General features: G+C 37.7%; 1 protein-coding gene across 4 annotated transcripts in view; it reads left to right on the top strand.

Annotated features, from left to right (window-relative positions):
* PLEKHH2 (pleckstrin homology, MyTH4 and FERM domain containing H2) overlaps window positions 1-21,002 on the top strand; it is a 57,035-nt gene that overhangs the window by 22,143 nt on the left and 13,890 nt on the right. For all 4 annotated transcript variants that reach the window (XM_064446106.1, XM_064446103.1, XM_064446105.1 and 1 more), the window contains 16 exons: window positions 390-572; window positions 2,074-3,062; window positions 4,062-4,137; window positions 4,616-4,710; window positions 5,350-5,494; window positions 7,714-7,850; window positions 8,932-9,042; window positions 9,305-9,391; window positions 9,919-10,077; window positions 10,770-10,850; window positions 14,420-14,599; window positions 15,413-15,521; window positions 15,625-15,737; window positions 17,970-18,149; window positions 19,974-20,071; window positions 20,543-20,720. In XM_064446106.1, coding sequence (XP_064302176.1) covers window positions 390-572; window positions 2,074-3,062; window positions 4,062-4,137; window positions 4,616-4,710; window positions 5,350-5,494; window positions 7,714-7,850; window positions 8,932-9,042; window positions 9,305-9,391; window positions 9,919-10,077; window positions 10,770-10,850; window positions 14,420-14,599; window positions 15,413-15,521; window positions 15,625-15,737; window positions 17,970-18,149; window positions 19,974-20,071; window positions 20,543-20,720 — 2,921 coding nt within the window. The remainder of the gene's footprint in view (window positions 1-389; window positions 573-2,073; window positions 3,063-4,061; window positions 4,138-4,615; window positions 4,711-5,349; window positions 5,495-7,713; window positions 7,851-8,931; window positions 9,043-9,304; window positions 9,392-9,918; window positions 10,078-10,769; window positions 10,851-14,419; window positions 14,600-15,412; window positions 15,522-15,624; window positions 15,738-17,969; window positions 18,150-19,973; window positions 20,072-20,542; window positions 20,721-21,002) is intronic.

Raw genomic sequence — 21,002 nt, 5'->3', positions numbered from 1 at the left:
CTTTACCGTATTTCTTAGACCAATCCATAGGTTTAATTTCAGTCACAGGAGAATAAAACCAGCTATTTACACTAGGTTTCCATTTTATATTAAGTGCATGATTTATATCTTACTGCTGTGAATTGTTAGGATTTTTTTTTTATTTATTTCTATACTAAAAAATCAATCTTTAAGATGAATGCATCAGAGCTAGAAATGCAGCTCTGGGTTTCTTTTGATATGGGGAGGTATAAGGTAGATTTTTATTCCTATAATAAAGTTGTTATTATCTTGCTTTGCTAAATTATAGTTATCCTAAAACCCCCAACTTTACACTGCGGAGTAAAGAGACCAGTAGCATGGCTTGCTGTATCCCATTAACACACTATTTCTGAATTACTATTCTTCAGAAGCTACGGGCAAGAAATCTGTTACTTCAGCACAAAAACCTGGAGAGTGTCAGCGACTAAGCAGTTTGACTTTTGGATGCTTTTCAAACAGAGCAAGAAGTCCTCAACCATCTCCTCAGCTTGAAGAAATAAGCAAGTCTTCATCTAAAGAGTCAGACTACACTGAAGGCAAAACCGTGCTAGGTACTTTGTCACCACTACTACCATTTTATTCTGACACAGGTGGAAAACTAAAATCTACAACTACCTCAGTGTATCCAAACCAGCTGTTTTCAAACTACATAGCAGTACTATCTCCCTCTTTGTACTAGTCTCTATTAGTAGGAAGAAATCCTGCTGAGCACTAGTCTCCGTAATACCACTAATACCTTGTTTGGCAGCATGCAGTGGCTGAGGGGTGCTTTGGCTGCAAAGGAAAGAATTTGTCATGGCCCAAGTTTGCTCTACAGTAGTGTAAGGAGTGTGGCCTATACAGGCCAGTCCCCTGGGGAGGGCTGTTACATTTTTATGCCTGTATAGAGTCTCACCTAAGTCCAGTTTCTGTATATTTTATCTATTCTATCACTCAGTGTTAGTTTTATGCCCTAACTCAACAAGATCAACTCAGTAATCTTCCATTAATATGATCAAGGTGAGAAAGAACAGAAGAGAGCCTCAGGCATATTTCACACCATTGTTCCTGTCCAACGAAGGAGAAATCTCCCTGATCAGTTCATACAATTTCCCGAATAAGCCCTGAAGTTTGGCAGTGACAGCAAATTGGCATGCTGTTATGCTACTATAAGCATGAGCAAGTCCATTGCAGCTTGCTGCTTCCATTAAGCAATGAAAAGCCCAGGAGACAGACTGTTGCTCTGGTCCTTCATTTTGAGTCCCACAGTATTATTCACAACTTCACCATTTTTTCCACAGTTAATCATGGTACCCAAAAGTGCGAGTTGAGGTCTAGACCTCAACTCGCTATTTAACATTAACTTTCCCAAGTGTCTGTGTAGAAGAGCCCTAGTTCTTGCATCTGTTTTAAGTCAGGGGGAGCATGTAGGCCTCACTGACATACTGCAAGCTATGTCTCTCTCTTGCAACACCAGGTAAAAGTGAACAGCATAAGCAAAACTATTTTTAATGCAGTGTCTTTCCCTAAGCATTTTTCATAAGCCTGTCTTGTGTACCCTAAGCATTCACCACTGGGAATACAATAATAGCTTGCAGAAAAGATTTCTGTACATAAACACAGTAGAAATGCTCAGAATACCTGATTTGTTAATGTAAATCTTTCCTGAGAAGCTTTTACTAAACTCTAATTTTCCTTAGATTTAATAAAGCAGCTAAATTTATATGCCCTCTTAAGCGGTTTGGTTTGGTTTGGGTTTTGTGTTTTTTTTCATACGTACCTGGTTTGCTTTAAAATATGGCTCCACTCTGTTCATCTTTATATTTATTGCCATTTTTACTTTGGCTAGAACTTTGAGTAATGTCTGGTACAATATTTTGGCAAACATCATGCAACTTCAGTAGCATTCAAAAGTTTATAATTTTCTTAAGTTTTATTATTGACAACATTCAAATAACTTAAATGTGCTTACACTTTTGAAATTATTACCTATTTGCAGACATGATTACAAAATCCTTTAGCAGTCAAGTTTGCTAAAGTAATTTACTCATGTTCATTGTATTTCTCCTCTAGAGAAGGATATCCTGGAAACTACCTTCGCTGGGCCTGCACATGAGAGCAATACAGGTCAGAAGTCATTGCAACAAAGTTCCCCGGGATCAGAGCAGAACAAAAATGTGAGAACGAGCTGTTCATCCAAAGATATAGACAGCGACATGTCAAAGAACTCCTGCACTACCGGGAGTGACTGGAGCTCAGACGAGGATGGAGGAGAGAATAAAGGACTGAAATCCAGGTGTGCATCGACTCTCTCAAGCCACACATCTGAAGAGAACGCAAGGTACAGTAGAATGGGGAGTGAAATGTATTTGACAGCATCTGATGACAGCAGTTCTCTGTTTGAAGAAGAGAGTTTTGGTGTTCAGAGGACTCAGCACAAGAAGTTATACTCTTGGCAGCAGGGGTCCCAAAGAAAAGGACAGAACAATCTGGGTGGAAAGTGCAACTCTGATTTTACAAGTAAAAAGAAAGACCAAGATAGTTCCTCAGATGAACTGAATAAGAAATTTCAGTCTCAGAGGCTAGATTATTCATCCTCATCCAGTGAGGCAAATACCCCAAGTCCAATTTTAACCCCTGCTCTGACACCCAAACACCCAATTCTAGCAACTTCTGCAGGTTCTCAGTGCACAACGCCATCAGATTCTCCCTCAAGTTTGCCACCTCCAAAGTTACGGACTCTTAATGTGTTTAGTATAAATTCAGCATTAGCAAAGAAACATCTAAGCCAGCCCCAGCTGAGTTCTGACAGAATGTTTGGTAGAAATAGAAATGCCATAAGCATGATACGTCCATGGAGACCTCAGGAAACAGACATTGATCTGGTGGATGGAGAAGATACTGGTATTTCGGAGAAAATGGATATTGGGTGTGATGAAGGAGTGTTTACCTATGACTGCACTGAAGCACAAAATGCTGAAGTCCAGGAACCTTCTGATACAACAAAAAAGGGTGCTAGCAACAAACCTCCAACCCCTCCATTACATCGATTTCCTTCCTGGGTAAGTGTAATGATAGTTATTTTTCCTGCTGGTGAAACTAACTCATTTTCATGCTTCTCTTCTATGATTTTTCTTGCTTCTACCTTTCTCATTCTGTTTTTGATGAGAAGACAGGACATTACCTTAATCACAGCTAGGAGGACAAACTCAGAAGCAAGATGGATTTGAAGCACAGCATTTCTTCCATTCAAAAACATGGTCGCTATTTTTGTAGATAAGACCAAGTTTTTCATGTCACATTGAGGTTACATATGTCCTTTTGAGTATATCTAATGAGGTAATGTTTGCAACTGCATTTATTGATTTACCTTAACACCAACAAAGCCTAAGAGTGCTGGTGTCAGTGCCTTTGCTATAACCATCTAGACAATGAAGTCAACAGAACACAACTACAGACTATGGAAGTTATTGATCACATTTCCAAGTAATATTTTAAAGCCATCTGTCAAGGAATTAAAGTAGATATTAATATTTCTTACACAAAATCCAAAATTGACTGTGTCTAGACTCACTGATTCTGTAGTTCCACAGTCACAGGTTTATTAATGATTCAGAGATTAATAATGTGTTAATGTAACAGCTTTTCTATGTATATATTTTAGAGTGTATTTTTTCACTAAATGTTTTCTTATTGTGGCACACAAAGCTGTTGAAAAGTTGCCCCCATAATGGCATTTCTGTGTTCTTAACATGCACTCTTCCATTAAAAACTATTTTTGCTATAGCTTCTTCGGCCCCTGATAATAGTATTTTTAAAAAGAGGTTATGTATAAGACCAAGCTTTGTGAGAAAAAAGGTTGAAACAGACTATGGGTATGGCAGGTATGGCATATAAAAGGATGCATTTTTCAGCTGCTACTGATGACACCATTTTATCAACTATTTCATCACGTGGTTGTACTAACATAAAGAGTGAGGGAGGCTATGGGGAGGCTAAACAGAAGAAAAGTAATTGTTGTGTTTTAATTATCTACCATCACATCCATTCTGCCTATACAGGAAAGCAGAATTTATGCTGTAGCCAAATCTGGTTTAAGAATGTCTGAAGCTTTCACCATGGAATCTCTTAACAAAAGTAAGTGGTTTAGCTGTTCATTGCCTCATGAACGAAAATTCTCTTCTTACGGTGATTTGTAAGCAAAGACCAAATGTCCCATGTTCCTTTAAGATACTTTTATGGAGATTTAGTTATCTGCTATTTAAAACCTGAAACGATCATTGGTTATCTTTCCATTGTCTTCTATTACCTTGCCTCTTGACTTTGTGCTGAATTTGTACTTTGTTCACTCCAGTTTTCTTTGCAATTCACTTTCAAGATTCTATACCAGGTACCAAGGTAAGAGATTATACTTTCAATTTAAAAATGGCTAGTGGTCATGACTACAATTTAGTTATACTCCTTAAAACCACTGTAAATTTCAAAAAGCTATAAATCTCACATCCAAAACAGTTCAGGTGTTAGTTTGCTTTTTATAGGAGTTTTTCAATGCAAAAAGTTACATTAGATTTTGGTTAATTGAGGGGTAAATTTATACAATGTGTTGCTTTTTTAGGTGCTGTTTCACTAACTTCATACTCCATATCTGGACTGTATACATCTTTGATATATAAGAATATGACCACTCCTGTCTACACCACTTTGAAAGGGGTAACTGTATTACAGTTTAAAGGAAATTTTTAAATACCATTAGGCTTCACATCCAGGAACTTGCTGTTTCACATTTGATGCTACCATGCCAAATATGTCATAAGATGATGTTTAGAGATCACAGAAGCCCAGAAGTAATGGAAATGTCACACAGCTGGAAAAAAAATATTATTGCTGCTTCTAAAAGGTTACTAGCCCGGGTCAGTTCTTCTTAGGTTCCCTGCTGAATTTTTCCAAAGGCTTGTTAATTATTAAACAGAGCCACATGGTGTTCAGTGCTCTAGTTAAAAGTGTGTGCATGTGTGTAGAAATGTTTTTGTGTCCGTGCCAAAGCTGTTTATAGTCAGATAGCAGGCAGTAACTAAACACAGCATTGTTTGTTTTCTGGCAGCCTTTTGTGATTTGGAAAGACCCATGCCTTGAGCTACCTCAGGTTTCTGTTTTAAAGTGTGGGGGTGGTTGAGGATACAGAGGGCAGAAGGAATTCAGTTTTACATTGATGTTTGTGTGCCAAGACTCACAACCCATGTAAGAATAGCTTTGAATGTTAAGAAGCAAGCAGAGCTCTGCTACGGTATGAAAGAAATGACAGATACCCTTTATGCAAGGTAGCAAAGAATGTTATGTTAATTTCTGCAGAAAGCAACTCAAATAAGCAACAGCCCATTTATAGATGATTCATCAGGATCTGAGGAAGAAGACAGCTCTCGGTCCAGCTCAAGGACTTCTGAGTCTGATTGTCGAAGCAGGAGTGGTCCCGGTAGTCCTCGGGCTATGAAACGAGGTAGGCAAATAACATAATAAGGAGAAACTTCAGGAGGTTTGGAAAATGAGACAGTTTACATGATCTTCTTAGAAACTGAGTCCTTCCTCAAACAGCATGGACATCTTAAATCTAGGCTTTTATCTCAGCTATTGAAGCCTAGATCTATTATTCAAGCAGGAGAAAGGACTGTTTACATGGCTTTCTTTTTATTGCTGTTATTATAGATGTCTTTTTAAGGCATTTATCAAGTAGCTGGCTGTTGTCATGAGGGAAAAGTGACTTGTACATTTAAAGCAAGAAGCTCTATTCTGTTGATACTGTGTCATCAGGGATTTCCTATGACCTTTATCTGTACCTAGGTAAAAATGACATAGGAAAAAGTAACTGCCATTAGAAAAAAAACCCCATATATATTCAGGTTTATAAAATAAAGTAACAGTTTCACCTGATCAGAAAGCAGGTGGAAAAGTCCCCTCAACAGAGTGTTTGGTTCTGTCATCTCATGCAATAAAAGAATTTTCATCTTTACAGTGATTGTCTCAAGGTCCTGTGCAAAGATTTAATTAAAACACTTGAATCCAGTAAATGTTCTGTCTTTTGTGGAAGACAGATCTCACAGCTGTAGGTAATTGTGTGCTTTCCATCTGCAGAATGAAAATAATGCGCTTTATAACACTGAAAGATATAATGCTTCCTCATGGGGTGACAGCATCAGTGTTACATCCCTGCGTGTATTTCTTCACTGGGTAAACCAAGGGAGACTAAGATCTAAGATTCCAGTGAGGCCAAATGTAAAGATCTTTAATTATACATTGCTTTAGAAATGCAAAATAACATTATTCAGTAGTCTCTGTTACGCCTGTTAAAATCCCAGTTAGCAGGAGCTCCACTCGGTCACACTTGAAAGGGTAGATTGAGCCACTGGTCCACTGGGAGTTTTCCACTGCCAGCCACACGTGGCGTCAAGTCCTGCTTCCAGTGGTGTAGCTACAGTTTTGCTGCATTAGTGTGACAAGGACACATAGCTCCTGCTTCCCAGCAGCTCCATCTTGCTAAGCAAAACCCAGTGCTGTGGCTACAGATGCATCTCATGTTACAGGCTTGCACAACAGGAAAGGAAAATTAGCTAATTTAATAGCTGGTTTCAGCTATATCCTTGTCTGTAAAATGGAACCATTCCTTTTCTTCGTGCTTTCTTCTCCTAAAATAGACCTTGCATTTTTCATTTCATGCATGAAGACCTTTCTTAACCACAAAATACAAATGTACATATCTCTGTTGAGATCACATTGTTTAAAAATCTAGGCAGTCACAAATTTCACTAGGTGCATAATTAGCTTGCTGCCTATTTGTCCTTAAAGATCCTCCATGAGAAGAGAAACCACTCTGAAAGGCCATGTGGCTTACCGAAGCAATAAGTGAGAAAAGCTTTTTTTTTTTTTTTAATAAAATTGGCAAATGAGTTTGGAAATTAATTAAACAAAGGAAACATCTTCATTTCAAACTTGGAGAGTAACCCTGCAGGATAGAACACTAGTCCTTACAAAAGGACATGTTCACATGTTTGAAAATAATTATTTCTATGATGAATAAGGGAGGAGTTTGAATTTTTCTTGCTGACTCACTAGAATTGGTACATTTTTTTTTCAGGATTAACGCTAATAAACTTTTTTTAAAAATCCTGAAATTTGGAATTCAGATTTATAGAAAACCTTAGTACAAAAATTCATACTGATTGCAAAATAAAGACACCTATAGCTTCAACACATAGCAGATCTTGAGCGTGGCTTCTTAGTACACAAGCAGTTGCATGAGAAATCCAGATACCCAGAGCAAATGGTGGAAAGGGGAAGGGGAAAGTTGCTTAGTTCAATTAAAGATCCTGTATTCATTTTCTAGAGAATTAGTATGATGCATGGCAGTAACTTCCTCCTTAAAAAAGCTGTAGTAGTAGAACAGAAAGTGATAATATATAGAAGATATTTATTTGTTGTTTCATTCACAAGTGACTTAAACTCTGATTATGAAGAAAATGTGATTCAGGTATTAGCACTGTGCTAATAGTTCAATATGCTGATATTTTAAAAAATGCTTGGCTCCTGATGGATTTATGTTGTTGATACTTGTGTTTGCCTGCAGATCCTAATGGGATATTCCTTCTGCATGGATATTCTGATATCATTTGGTTTTAATGTAATTAAAAAATATAAAGAAATGTCTTTCTTATTTTAACACAGGTGTGTCTCTCTCTTCTGTGACCTCAGAAAGTGACTATGCTATTCCTCCAGATGCATATTCAGCAGATACAGACTATTCAGAGCCAGAGCAGAAACTTCCTAAGACCTCTTCCTCATCTAGTGATAATGGAAAAAATGTGAGTACTGAAGTTTTGTGAAGAAGTGTACCTGTGGTGCTGTGTGTATATTTATGTTCCTAGACTGCTGCCAAATCTCTCTATTCAGTCTTGCTGACTCAGACTGCCTTACAAGTACAAACAGCAAAATACACCAACAATAAGTTAGCCATATAAGACTACATTGATTGCAGGAAAGTGGAGGATAATTCTGAGCTTTCTATCTAATGAACGGAAATAGGTAGACAACTCCAGAAGACAACTGAAAGCAATTAAGATTTTCCTTTTGTGGAACCAGATCTGGTATCAGATTGCATATGAAATACTAAAATCAGCTTAAAATTATTCTTTGAATATTCAGGGAAATAGAAGGGCATTCCACTGAAGGAGTTGGAGGCATCAGCAGAAATCTATGTGCAGTAATACGTTTCTATAGTTTCCTCATACAGGGAAAACTTTACGCATCAGAGTAATCATAATTAGAGCAACATGCGAGGACAGGTCAAAGAAACCAAACCATTGTGGGGCTTTTGTCTGTCTCCAGGAGTTTTTTAATGGTCTGTGGTAGTAGTTAGAGTCTTAACATACAAGTGGATTGACTGTCTGGTGATGAAGATAATTTATTTTAAGCTTTCTTCACAGAGCAAAATTGTGAACTCTGTCTAGTGTACACACTAAAAGTATGTCTGTGTGGAGCACTGCTCTATACCTGGTCTTAGGCCCTGAAGTTCGGAAAAAATGTATAATTACATTGTATTCATTTTGTTCCTTGTTTAATATAAATAATCAGAAAGTAAGATCAGGAATCATCATATTCTTCATTTTTTTGTATAGTTCTGGGCAAATCACTTACTCTCCTTCAGGTACTGTAACTGTAAGTAGGGATATTAATTAGTTATCCCACATGCATGGCATTTGTCTTAACTGATGCTTGTAAAAACTTTGTCATTGGACTAAAAGTCTCATAAAATACTGTAATTATTATTTAGCATGCTTTTAAGTCATTAAAATATCTCTGTGTGTGTGTGTGTGTGTATTTATACATATCTCTGAGGGGTATATGTGTACCTGACTACTTTTTATCTAACTTCTAAATAATCAGGAACCTTTGGAAAAATCTGGATATCTGTTAAAAATGGGTGGTAAAGTAAAGACCTGGAAGCGACGGTGGTTTGTGCTTAAAGGAGGTGAATTACTATACTACAAATCTCCAGTAAGTACGTGTAACTTATTTGCTGTTTAATATTAGATTATTTTTACTGAGGATCTAGGGCTGCTAGAAGGAAAAGAAATGCATTCCTGATGTCTGAGCTGTTAGAGAGTGATTCATGACTCAGTTCCTCAAGAGGTGTACAAGGCACTCAATGTCTAACTAGGAAGTATTTATCAAGATTAATGTTTAAATGAGTTCTATAATTATTTATTGCTGTTTGTTGGTAGATTTAGAATATTCTTTTTCCATTCTTTCCATACAGAGTGATGTCATCCGAAAACCTCAGGGTCAAATTGAGCTAAATGCATCTAGCCACATCGAAAGGGGTGATGGAAAACAAACAATCCAGGTGCCTGCTTTTCTCACCTGTGTTTCAGTGGGTATTTATTTCCTCCATCCCCAAAACCGACTCCTTGTTCCAGTCTCTAGTGAACTGGAAGTCCAAGTGTGGACTTGGAATTAATCAGTGCCCTTAGTTTGAAACCAAAGGATCATTTCAGTTATAGAAACTATAGAAAGGACTACATGTAGTCTTGTTTGCATTGCTACAAAGGTCAGATAGTCACATATGAGTATGAGATACAAATAAAGAGAGTAGTCTTGGGGCCAGCCCTTAGGGTTGCACAAAGTTGTTTGAAAAGAGATAAATTGAGTTTTCTCAACTCTACTGTCCCAGAACTTTTCAGGTAAAGCTTTAGAAGCATGGGTCTGTCTGCTTTGCCTGGCCACCGAATGTTTCATTAATGAAAAGCAATTTGGGAAAAATAACCCCCTAAAGTTCTGAAACTACACTGGGTACTGTATGTTACAACCCCCACACCATGGGGTTGAATGTATACTGTTCTTAAAGCTCAAGGCTCTTCTGTTACTACATAGCTGACCACAGAAAAACGAACATACTACTTGACTGCAGATTCTCCCAACATCTTAGAAGAATGGATCAAAGTACTACAGAATGTTCTTAAAATACAGGCTGCCAGTCCACTTTTCATACAGCCTGAAATCAAGCCAACCATGAAGGGATTACTTACAAAGGTAGGGACACTTTTCTTCCCCCAGACTGCTTCATTCCGTATTTCTTAAGAATAGTGTCTAGATGAAAATGGCTCTGCAATAAAATAAATACAAGCAAAATAGATGTGTGTTCACTTTCCCGGTACCTTTTAAAGGGAACAATCCAGAAGGACTACCAACTCACCTACTTAGGGCAATATTTTTGTTCTGGTTGTTTGATTTGATTTTGTTTTTCTTTTTGTCTTTTTAATTCATTAGTTCCTGTATTGAGTTCTTCATTTGCAATTCAGTGATATTCTAGTTCAGCATGGTACTTTGACATGTGCATAATTTTCAGTAGCTAACTGACCTAACATTTCAGTGGAGTGCTCTCTTTTTTCAGTATTATTCACTGGGACAGATTATTTCAAGAAAACAGAAATACTGTGTTAAAGGAATTTTTCAATTATTTCATTTCTTCAGCTTCTATAACTGTCAGCTTGATCCAACGCCAAATGAAAAACTCACATTGGCTTTACTGGGCTTTAGACCAGCATTTAATGCTCTAATTCTTATGCCCTTAATAGAGCTATGCAGTTTTAATTATTTGTCTACTAATGTGGAAAGGAATTTGAGCCAAGGCGTTTATTCTGAACACCACCAAAGTTCAGAGGTAGTGAAATGTGGTCTGTATTTCTCTACCTGTGCTTGTTCCCAATGTTCTGTAATTTCAGGTGAAACATGGATATTCCAAAAGAGTTTGGTGTACCCTAGTTGGAAAAATTCTGTATTATTTCCGTAATCAAGAAGACAAGGTAGGTGCCTTACTTGTTTCCTCAGTGAATGGAAGATAACATACTGAAGTAGACTTTGAACAATAAGTAACAGCTTTATTAAGGTAGAGTTGGCCTGGTTAGTTGTTGTGGTTTAACCCCAGCCAGCAACTGAGCCCCACGCAGCTGCTTACTCACTCCCCCACAGTGGGATGGGGGAGAGAATCAGAAAAGTGAGAAAACTCATGGCTGACATAAAGACAGTTTCATCAGTAAAGCAAAAGCCGTGCACACAAGCAAAGCAAAACAAGGAATTCATTCACTGCTTCCCATCGGCCGGCAAGTGTTCAGCCATCTCCAGGAAAGAAGGGCTCCATCACACGTCACAGTTAACTTGGGAAGACAAACACCATCACTCCGAATGTCCCCCCCCTTCCTTCTTCTTCCCCCCCAACTTTATATGCTGAGCATGATGTCATACGGTGTGGGATATCCCTTGGGTCAGTTGGGGTCAGCTGTCCCAGCCGTGTCCCCTCCCAGCTTCTTGTGCACCCCCAGCCTACTCGCTGGTGGGGTGGGGTGGGGAGCAGAGAAGGCCTTGACTCTGTGTAAGCCCTGCTCAGCAGTAACAAAAACATCCCTGTGTTATCAACACTGTTTCCAGCACAAATCCAAAACGCAGCCCCATACTAGCTACTGTGAAGAAAATTAACTCTACTCCAGCCAAAACCAGCACAGTAATATATGATCATTTTATCTTGATTAACAAATGTTTAGACTTCACAGACTGTCAACTTGGAAGGTTCCTACCTAATAGGCAGTAATTCAGGGCACACCCATTCGTGTCCTACAGGACATAATATATACTCTGCATCTTTGTATCCATAGCTGACAGTTCAGGTCTTCCCTATCTGACAGGCGAGACTCATCTGAAAAGACCCAGCTGTCATTTACTTCTGGAAGCTGACCCTTTCTAATGGATGTTTGCAGTAGGGACAGTAGGGAGTGACTGCAAGTTTTAAGAAATTAAATGTTCTTTTTATCCCTCAGCTGACTTCCAAATCCTGTTCTTTGGTATGTCACTGTCACTCCACAGTGCTGCAAGAGAGGGTGGAAAAAAAAAAAAAGGCTAGCAGGATGCAGAGTTTGCTGCTTTGCAGATATGTGTTGGGGGGTGGGATCTTTTCCCGCTCCCATGGGAATTATGGAAAAGGAGCTCACTCTCTACAGCTGATGAGGTGCACAGAAATGGAGATAGAGGATGGCAAGAGAAAGGGAAGGGAAAAAATTTCTAAAACCTAGGAAAAATACTGTTTGAGAAAGAAAAGGAAGAAATGGGATCCAGTCAGCTTGCAGTTAACCTCCCAACATCCCATACCCTGCAGGACACAAGGAGCTAAGAGAGAGCAAGACCTGACTCTTCCACATTGGGCCTGACCTTTAGTTCTCTACCCACACTTCTGCATACTGTCGGTCCTGATATTTCCAGTCATATTTACGTACAAAGACAGGACAAAGGACATCTCCCAGTCATACTTTTCACCTGTCCTTTTTGCTCCTAAGGCATTGCATTTTGTCATCAAGGACATCTTTTTAATGGAGGTGGGTCAGGAACAAGATTTTGGAAAAGTCTACAAGAATTCTTGTTACTGTTGCTGAGGTTATGAATATTTGATTCATACCCTTATTACTTAGATCTAGTAAGACTGTTGACACTTGACAAAATGGTAACAGTCCACTGAGCCATTATAACCCATAACAGTTAAAAAAAAAATACGGAAAATCTCACTTATTACTTGTAGTCTAGCCAAATAATCATACTGGACCCACTAATCTGTAGTCCCTTTATAAAGCTAGTTATTCCCTTTGTTATCCTTTTCTTTTTTTTAGGCATTTTTTAAACGTTCAACTAAACCTTATTTCTAGAACTATATGAGTAAAATAATACTATCCATCACAACATTTTTAAATTATTCTTTCAAAGTGTAATACAGGGCTGGGGAATCACTAACTAGAGTATTCATCTGTAGCTCATCTTACAGAGACATTGAAGTTAACTTGCATTTTCTCCTATGAAGAAATCTGTTTAAAGTATCTGAATTTACACATTTTTGCCATTGAAGATTTTGGGGGTTTAGGATGACATTTAGAAGCATCTCAGAAGTTTGCTGGATTCTTATGAATATTTCCCTTACATTTGGAACAAGTTTTGCTGCCCTTTTAAAGCAAAATTGAAACTAATTTGCTGGCTTGTAATAGAGTAAGAATTTAGCTTTTGTAAGCAGAATATGTATGAAAAGTTTTCCAAAGCTAGTTCAACAATTTGCTAATTAAAAACACGTTTGCTGTAGCTGAATGTGACAGTGCAGAAACCAATTACACAATCTGCAGTGGTTAATACAGTAATTGAGTCCATTTAAGTGGCCTCCTTTCAAAATGGAATTCAAATTAAAAAATCAGCCAACTGTGTTTTAATTAAACTTAGTGAATAAATCAGTCTTGACTATTTGTATATGAAATGACATCTTTTGGTTCTCAGAATCTTGTCTTGTTCAGAAAGTTGAATGATTCAGAAGCACTACAGAAAATACAACTCACCACATGCATCTTTAAGCCTTTCTAGTGAGAGCACTCTAATAAAGAGCCACCATTATGTGACGTTTTCTTCAAAATGATTAAATTATTAACTGCTCACTTTATGAAATCACAATTGAAGAAACCCACCCTCGATTGAGTCAAACCTGCCAGCTGCTCTCTAGTATTGCATTTTCTGTTTTTAATCAGTATTATTGAGAAGTTAAGAGACAGCCTTATATACTTTTCCTTGTTGTTGATATTTCAAGACAACTTCAGGCTAACACCTGAACGTGGCATAAATGCTACTTGCTGTAGAGCCCAACCATCCTTCTACTAAAGGGACACATACCTCCCGTTCTGCAGGATCACTAAGCATTGCTAGACATCACAAACAATAAAGAAACAATAACATGCTGTATTTAGGTTCATTGTGCCTTCCTGTTAATAATGACTATGAAATAATTACTTCTGTGAAAATTTGAATGGCTTTTAGTATACAATATTTCCTGACAAATGATCATAACTACATATACAACTTAAAGACTCAAGTACTGTGATCTATCAGACTGAAGCAAGAAACCAGCTGAGGAGGTCTACCTCATAAAAAAATTTACCTTGTGAATTTATAGCATGAACCAAATAGATGCGTCAACACTACACTGCTGTCCTTTGTAATGACAAGATTATTCTAGGCTTGAGCCAGGGAAGTTTTGCTTGGAACCAGGTGTGGAAACTCTGAAGAATTACTTCTTTCGCCCTAACAGACATTTATTGCATTAACTAGGTACAGAAGCAGACCTGGAAAAGAATTTTTTCAAATCTCGCTTTCAGACTTTGGCACATATCATTCTCCTGCTGCTGTTTGCAACAGCTGGCTTATCTGACATTCCTTTGCAGGACTGAAAATGAATAAATACAAATGGGTATTGATGGTAGTTCATGTTTTTCTTTCTATTTATAGAATAAGAAATACAAAATTAGTGTGCACTGAAGCAAATATTTGCTCTCTCACCACTTCTGGTAATTACTTTTAGTTTCCTCTTGGACAAATCAAGCTTTCTGAGGTGAAGGTTGAAGAAGTTGATAGATCATGTGATTCTGATGAAGATTATGAGGCTAGTGGTCGCAGCTTATTATCAACACATTACACTATTGTTATCCACCCCAAAGATCAAGGACCCACATATCTTCTTATAGGATCCAAACATGAGAAGGTAATGAGAGGACTATTTTATTGAGTTTCAGTAACACATCTGTAAGTATGGTGCTTTGATACAAATATTTCTTAAAGAGGAGGAGGAGGGGGACCTACAAGTCACCTGGCTTGTAGTTTGATATAAAAAGCAAGGAGAAGGTCCTGCTTCATTAATATCTATCAGGGTCTGTCTGTGACCCAATGTTGTGATAGGTAATCCTTTTTAAAACAGATGAAAATGAGCAGGTTTGCCTACATAAGGAGATGGTGCAGAATATCAAATACGTTGTAATGAGATAATTTTACTCACGTTACACTGACTTGTAGACAGAGCCGTACAGACCATCCTGAGAGGTTTTGTGATACTGTTACCCATTTTCACTGGTAAGACTAACAGTAGGGAAGACTGCCCTACTGAAGTGAAGAAGAAATGAGAGCTATGGTTAAAACCATTTTTATTATTATTATTGCTTCATTGTTCTCAAGTAAACTTGTAGACCTCATTTTGCTTTCTGGCCTTATCCCCAGGTTAGCAGGATCTGGCAGTGATAAAAAGGCACTTATGTTAGCTTTCTGAAGATGAAAGGAAGAATGCCCTGATAATTAGCCATGATTCTGAGGGTAAAAGACTTCTGAAGGGAGTCCTGTCCAATCTTCCTTGCTTGATATTTGTAACATAGACACCATGAATATGGGTGTATTCAAACACAGGCAAACTCCCTTGGGCTTCAACAGGAGTATATGGCAGTATTTCAAGTTGAGAGCAAAATCTTGATGAAGCAGCTTCTTCCAACATGGAATGAGTGAGCTGCTGTGTGTTTTTCTGCTTTAGGACATGTGGCGTTACCATCTGACAGTTGCAGCTGGAAGTACCAGTGTAAATGTTGGATCCGAGTTTGAACAACTTATTTGCAAATTATTAAACATGGAAGGCGATACCAGTAAGTTTGGTTTTGTTTCAACATACTAATCTTCTAATACTTATTTACTGAATGTACTTATGAACTGAATGAATTGCAAAACCTACATGTTTTATCTATTTAGCTTCTCAGATTTGGAGACATCCTACACTTTGCCACAGCAAAGAAGGAATCGCGTCTCCTCTTACAACACTGCCATCAGAAGCCTTGCAAACTGAAGCAATTAAATTATTTAAGGTAAAACCATAGCAGATGCCTTTTTTTACTAACTGACTTACTATTTGAACTCTTAGCTGAAGAATGGCTATTAGTTGGCTTACTAGAGATGTTCAACAGATAAGGAAAAAGAAAAGAGAAGTTTACTCTTATCTGTAGTGGAGGTAACTAATGGACAGTAGCAGAATGTCCTCATATTATCTCACCAGATAGTATCACTTCCAATGTAAAGAGATCACTTTTAGCTGTGAGGGAGCAGTTCCGTCTTCAACTTTTGGCCTTTCTACTGAGGTTCCCAATAAAGTGCAAGTTAGTAGAAAAATCCATGGCCATCATGGATGATAATAATTTCATCGTGACATTCCTAAGCCCCAGAGAACCTAAAAGCATGGATATATCACTCTTTTCAGAGAACTGTATCTGAAATACTATTTTTTCAATTTGATTTCAGGAAGAACAAATGGCAGGTGAAAGTTTTTTGTAGATATATTTAAATCAGCTAAAAGAAATTTTAAAAACCAGTCAAAAAACAAAGCAAAGTTTAAGTTTAAGCAAGTCATTATTTCAAATACACATAGAAGGCAGAGATTCTACTGCTTGTTTTAATAAAAAGAAAATATTTTCTTCATGTAAGTAGCTATTCTTAAAAGACTGATTAAGTATTCTAGTAATATAAATAGAGAAAATATTACAGAGTAAAATTATTTGAAGTATTTCACAAGTTTCTTCAATTCACTTTTAAAGATGTTCGTACCCCCTCAAAAATACACATAGGTGTATCTCCCAGTAGTAGTGAAAAGCTTTATGATTAAGAGACTCGTAATCGTTCATAACTGCTGTGCTGCAGCTAGTTTCTTGAGAATTTTTGTGTGCCATTGTGACATTATATCCTTCCCACCGAAAGTCCAGATAGGTGGTTGATATCTAAGAGAGGGAGTATGCTGCAATGCCATTAACCTTCTTTCTCCTCTCTCCTGCCCTCACCCAGGTAAAACTACTCCTGAACGTTAACTAATAGCCAGGCTATAAAGTCTATTTCAGAGACAAAATAAAATATTGCTGTTCCTTTTTCTGTACACTGTGAAATAAATTACAAGTTGGAGGCATGGAGCTTGGATAAATGAACTTACTTCACAGAACTTGTACAAGTCTAAAGACAAAATTCCCTGAAGCATCAACTATCTGGAGAATTTTGATGTAATGATTCAGATCTAGAAAGGAATTCAAGACAAGCACCATATGTTCACTCACTTGTAGGCAAACTTTCCAGCTTGTTTCTCTGAAATATTTGAAGCACTTTGAAGAAGTACATCCATCTTATTTTCTGCAATCCTGCAGCATGAAAATTTAAAAGGGAGTGTAATTCTCTGGTAAAAATAATTTATATCTATTTGTAAATTAGTTTCTGAAATATATTTCAGACCCAATTCAAATCACAGACACTTGCTGAAAATAAATAAGAGATTACTTGCATGACCTCTATCGAAACTTTGTATAAATCAGTTTAAAAGTCAGGTAGGGAACTGATTTAGAAACAGATCATGTTTCAGTTATCCCATTGCTGATAAAAATCAGTCCTGTACATCCACATATTTTCAGCTAGACTAGAAGCAGATTGGTCTTCCATCCATTTCTTGTGTTTCACTATACCTTGAAAAATCATCAACTATTCTATAGAGTAAATGCAATGAGTGATATGTTAGCTTTCTTCTAATAGAGCAAAGAAATGCTTAACACCTGGCTTTCTTAGAACAGTCCTGGGGATAGGAAAGGTTATACTTACACACAGTAAAAATACCAGTGGAAGGCAGGATGTAAAACAAATGGCTCTGAGTTATGGTTTTCTTTATGTGTATATTCTGCCATGTTGTGCTTACTGCTTGCATAAGCATTTTACACTGGCTGCCTCTGAGAGCAGCATTTTAAATTCCTGTACAGGGATAAGCTATGTTCAGCATGTCCTTAAACCTGCCTACCACCACAACTGTTGCAACTTCTGCTACAGCTCACTCCATTAGATATGGAGTGAAAAGTGTGGTTTTTAAGAGGTGTTTTTATCTTAAGTCTCTTTGCATAGCTTTTGATCCTTTCTGGCCCCTTTTCACCCCTTTTGCAAAGCCAGCAGGGTTTCCTTAGTCTACTGGTAAACTAATTGTGACCTCAGTTATAACACATTTTTGTTAAACAGACCATCTGAAAGATTTGTTGGAGCTTTTTGTATGTAAACTCACTTGTTTATTATTTTACATCTAGACCTGCCAGTTGTTTATAAATGCTGCAGTTGACTCTCCTGCCATTGATTACCATGTATCTTTGGCCCAAAGTGCTTTGCAGATCTGTCTTACACATCCTGAACTTCAAAATGAGATCTGTTGTCAGCTTATTAAGCAGACTAGACGTCGACATCCACAAAACCAGGCAGGACCGATACAGGTAACCCAGTATTTATTTTAATGGTACCTATTTCAACAGCACAGACCATTTAGAGCAGTAAAGGGGCTCCACACTTCTATTACATTTGCTTACTTAAAATCAGATAAAAACCTGAAATAACATCTTACTACTACTGTGTCTTCCTGAAACAGCTGATGCTATCCTCCATCAAAGTACTTACATCTGATGACAGAGTATATCTGTGCCTGTGCTGTTTTTAAAGGCTGGACATACGATGGGCTATCTTCAAGTAAAGTGTTACGTAAGACACCATGTATAGAACTTAATTGTGTTTTACTGCATCTTTCCCGAGAGGTGCTGCATTAGGAAGCCTGGTGGTCTATACTACATGGTGGATGTCTCTATAGCATGAGTGTGAAGAAAAGCTGTAGTGCCATGTTGTGGAATCTCAGATACACACAGGGTTTTGGGCAGATATCACCTCTTGTATGTCATGTTGTTGTTCTGCACGCACCCTTCATGCTAGATTATAAATACATACTTAAAATTCTTCACCTCCGTCTGTTGCCAGGTATTCACTGGTATCGAAATACATTATGGTTAAATGAACTGAATTGAAAGGAAAGCTAATACTTGCAGTTTTGTAGAATTAACAGAACTAGAAAAATAGTGCATATGATAGAGGAATACCTACAAAACTATGAGATGGAGCAGAAAATGAGAAAGGAAATTACCATATTAAGGCTTTTGTAATGAACACGTTTTTCTCTTGCCATAGAAATTAGAACATGACCAGCAGACATAATCACTATCTAGAAACAGCCTGTATCTGGGATATGGCTGGTATGTGACCATCACTAAAACATCCGCAAAGCTTCTATAACAGACATAGCACGTTCATGTCAGTTAGCACACACTGAAGTTACATATGGCTGATGGAATTTAAACTAACCATAATACTTCTTTGGTATTTTTATACTGCTGGCAGGGCCTTCCCTCTGATACAACTAAATAAATTGTTGCTATCATAATCCACTGGCATGATTTTTAAGGGTTAGCATGTTCAGTAAAATGTTTGTAGTCTCATGCTAATTTTTTTAAATCCTAAATTCATACTGTAGTCTCCCACACAACCTTCTACTGCAGTGTCTTCCTGAACCAGAGCCAAAGCTATCCACCATCAAAGTACAGCTATTTGATGAAAGGGAATATCTGTGCCTTGTTGTCAAATTTCTATTTAACACCAGGCAAGTCAGATAAATCAAGATAGAGAAACCCCATTTTCTGAATTTTGTTATGATGCATTGATACAACTGTGAGAAAAGTAGCTGCAACTTCAGTAAGTGTATATCAAGAATACATGAGAGCAGTCTGGATTAAGTGAAACCTATGGATACATATTGAGGAATGAAGATACACCAAAATATTGAATAATTGTTTTTTCAGCAGTTACTATCTACTTGGTAGGAGGAAAATGTCTTACGAGTTGCTCCGTAATATATATAACAGGAGAGGTGAATTAAAATTGCATAGGCTCTCCTCATTTCTTAGTGCGTGGCTCTGCAGCCTAAATTTTTTTTTCCTATGTATTAACTGCTTTTTATACAAACTGATCTGCTTTTGCATTTCCAGCCCCAAAAGAAACTTGCTGTACACAAGTAAATAGAAAGAGAGCATTTTGGCCATCCAGTGAGGTGACATGCTTATTTACTCAGCTTTTTCTGTGTGTTTTGGTTTTTACTCCTATTTACAGCTGTCTGTTACTTTGCTTGGCAGAGTCAGCAGCGCTGCTGGCCAGCAGCCACAGCAACAAGTCTTACTTTGCAAGATGTTTAAAACAGTGAATGTCTTCCTTTTGTCCAGGGCTTGCAGCTCTTGGCTCTCTGCGTTGGACTTTTTCTGCCCCAGCACCCATTCCTTTGGCTTCTTAAACTTCATTTAAAGAAGAATGCAGATTCCAGGTGTGCCTGAATATTATTACCCAGCTAGTCTTTCTGAAGTACCTTATTTTCAATCTTTCACTTAATATTTCAGATCTTTTGACATACATTTTAAAATAAACTTGAGTACAATTGTGCTCCAGTGCTATTGAAATGTAGGATACATGTTACTTCCATGCATCTCTTGGGAAAGTTATCATTTGTTTCGAAAAATACTCTGCAGTGGAACTCTGGCTGTGTGTTGCAAAACCATGAAAATCAAATATATGGCAGTTATACAAAACGCTCTGAGCCATGTTCATCTTTGGCACAATTTTGTTGGTCTCGGTGGGCTAATTCTCTTTACAATTCCACATGGAAAAATGTGTTGGAAATCTCATGGAGTGAAATCTGAGTGGTCCTCCCATTTGGCACCCCGAGAGAGATTTACTCACAGTTTACTATCCTTTCAGTCGGTCCCCAGGAATTGCCTTATTTCTGTTTTTGTCGCAGGACTGAATTTGGGAAATATGCAATATATTGTCAGCGATGTGTAGAGCGCACCCAGCAGAACGGAGACCGAGAAGCCAGACCTTCCAGAATGGAAATCCTTTCCACTCTTCTAAGAAACCCCTACCACCATTCACTACCCTTCAGTATTCCAGTTCATTTCATGAATGGCATATATCAGGTAATGCCAGGTAGACCACAAACCTAACCTCCCAAGCCCTTAATATTAGCATATACATGAAGCAGTATATCAGAAACAGAACTGTAATTGTTAAGGTAAACATGGTTCAAGTTTCATCCTGTGCCAGTGCTAGCAATGGCAGACACAAGGTAATTGAATCAGATTTGATCAATGAAGAGTAAAGGTTTGGGGAAATATCTTTAAAAGAAATTAAAAAAAAAAAGAGTGAGAAGTACTGAAGTTCTGTTTCTTATTTAACCTGACCACCAGATGAATGAATTA

This window comes from Phalacrocorax carbo, chromosome 3, assembly GCF_963921805.1.
Source record: "Phalacrocorax carbo chromosome 3, bPhaCar2.1, whole genome shotgun sequence".
Taxonomy (NCBI): domain Eukaryota; kingdom Metazoa; phylum Chordata; class Aves; order Suliformes; family Phalacrocoracidae; genus Phalacrocorax; species Phalacrocorax carbo.
This window is presented reverse-complemented; position numbering and strand designations above follow the sequence as displayed.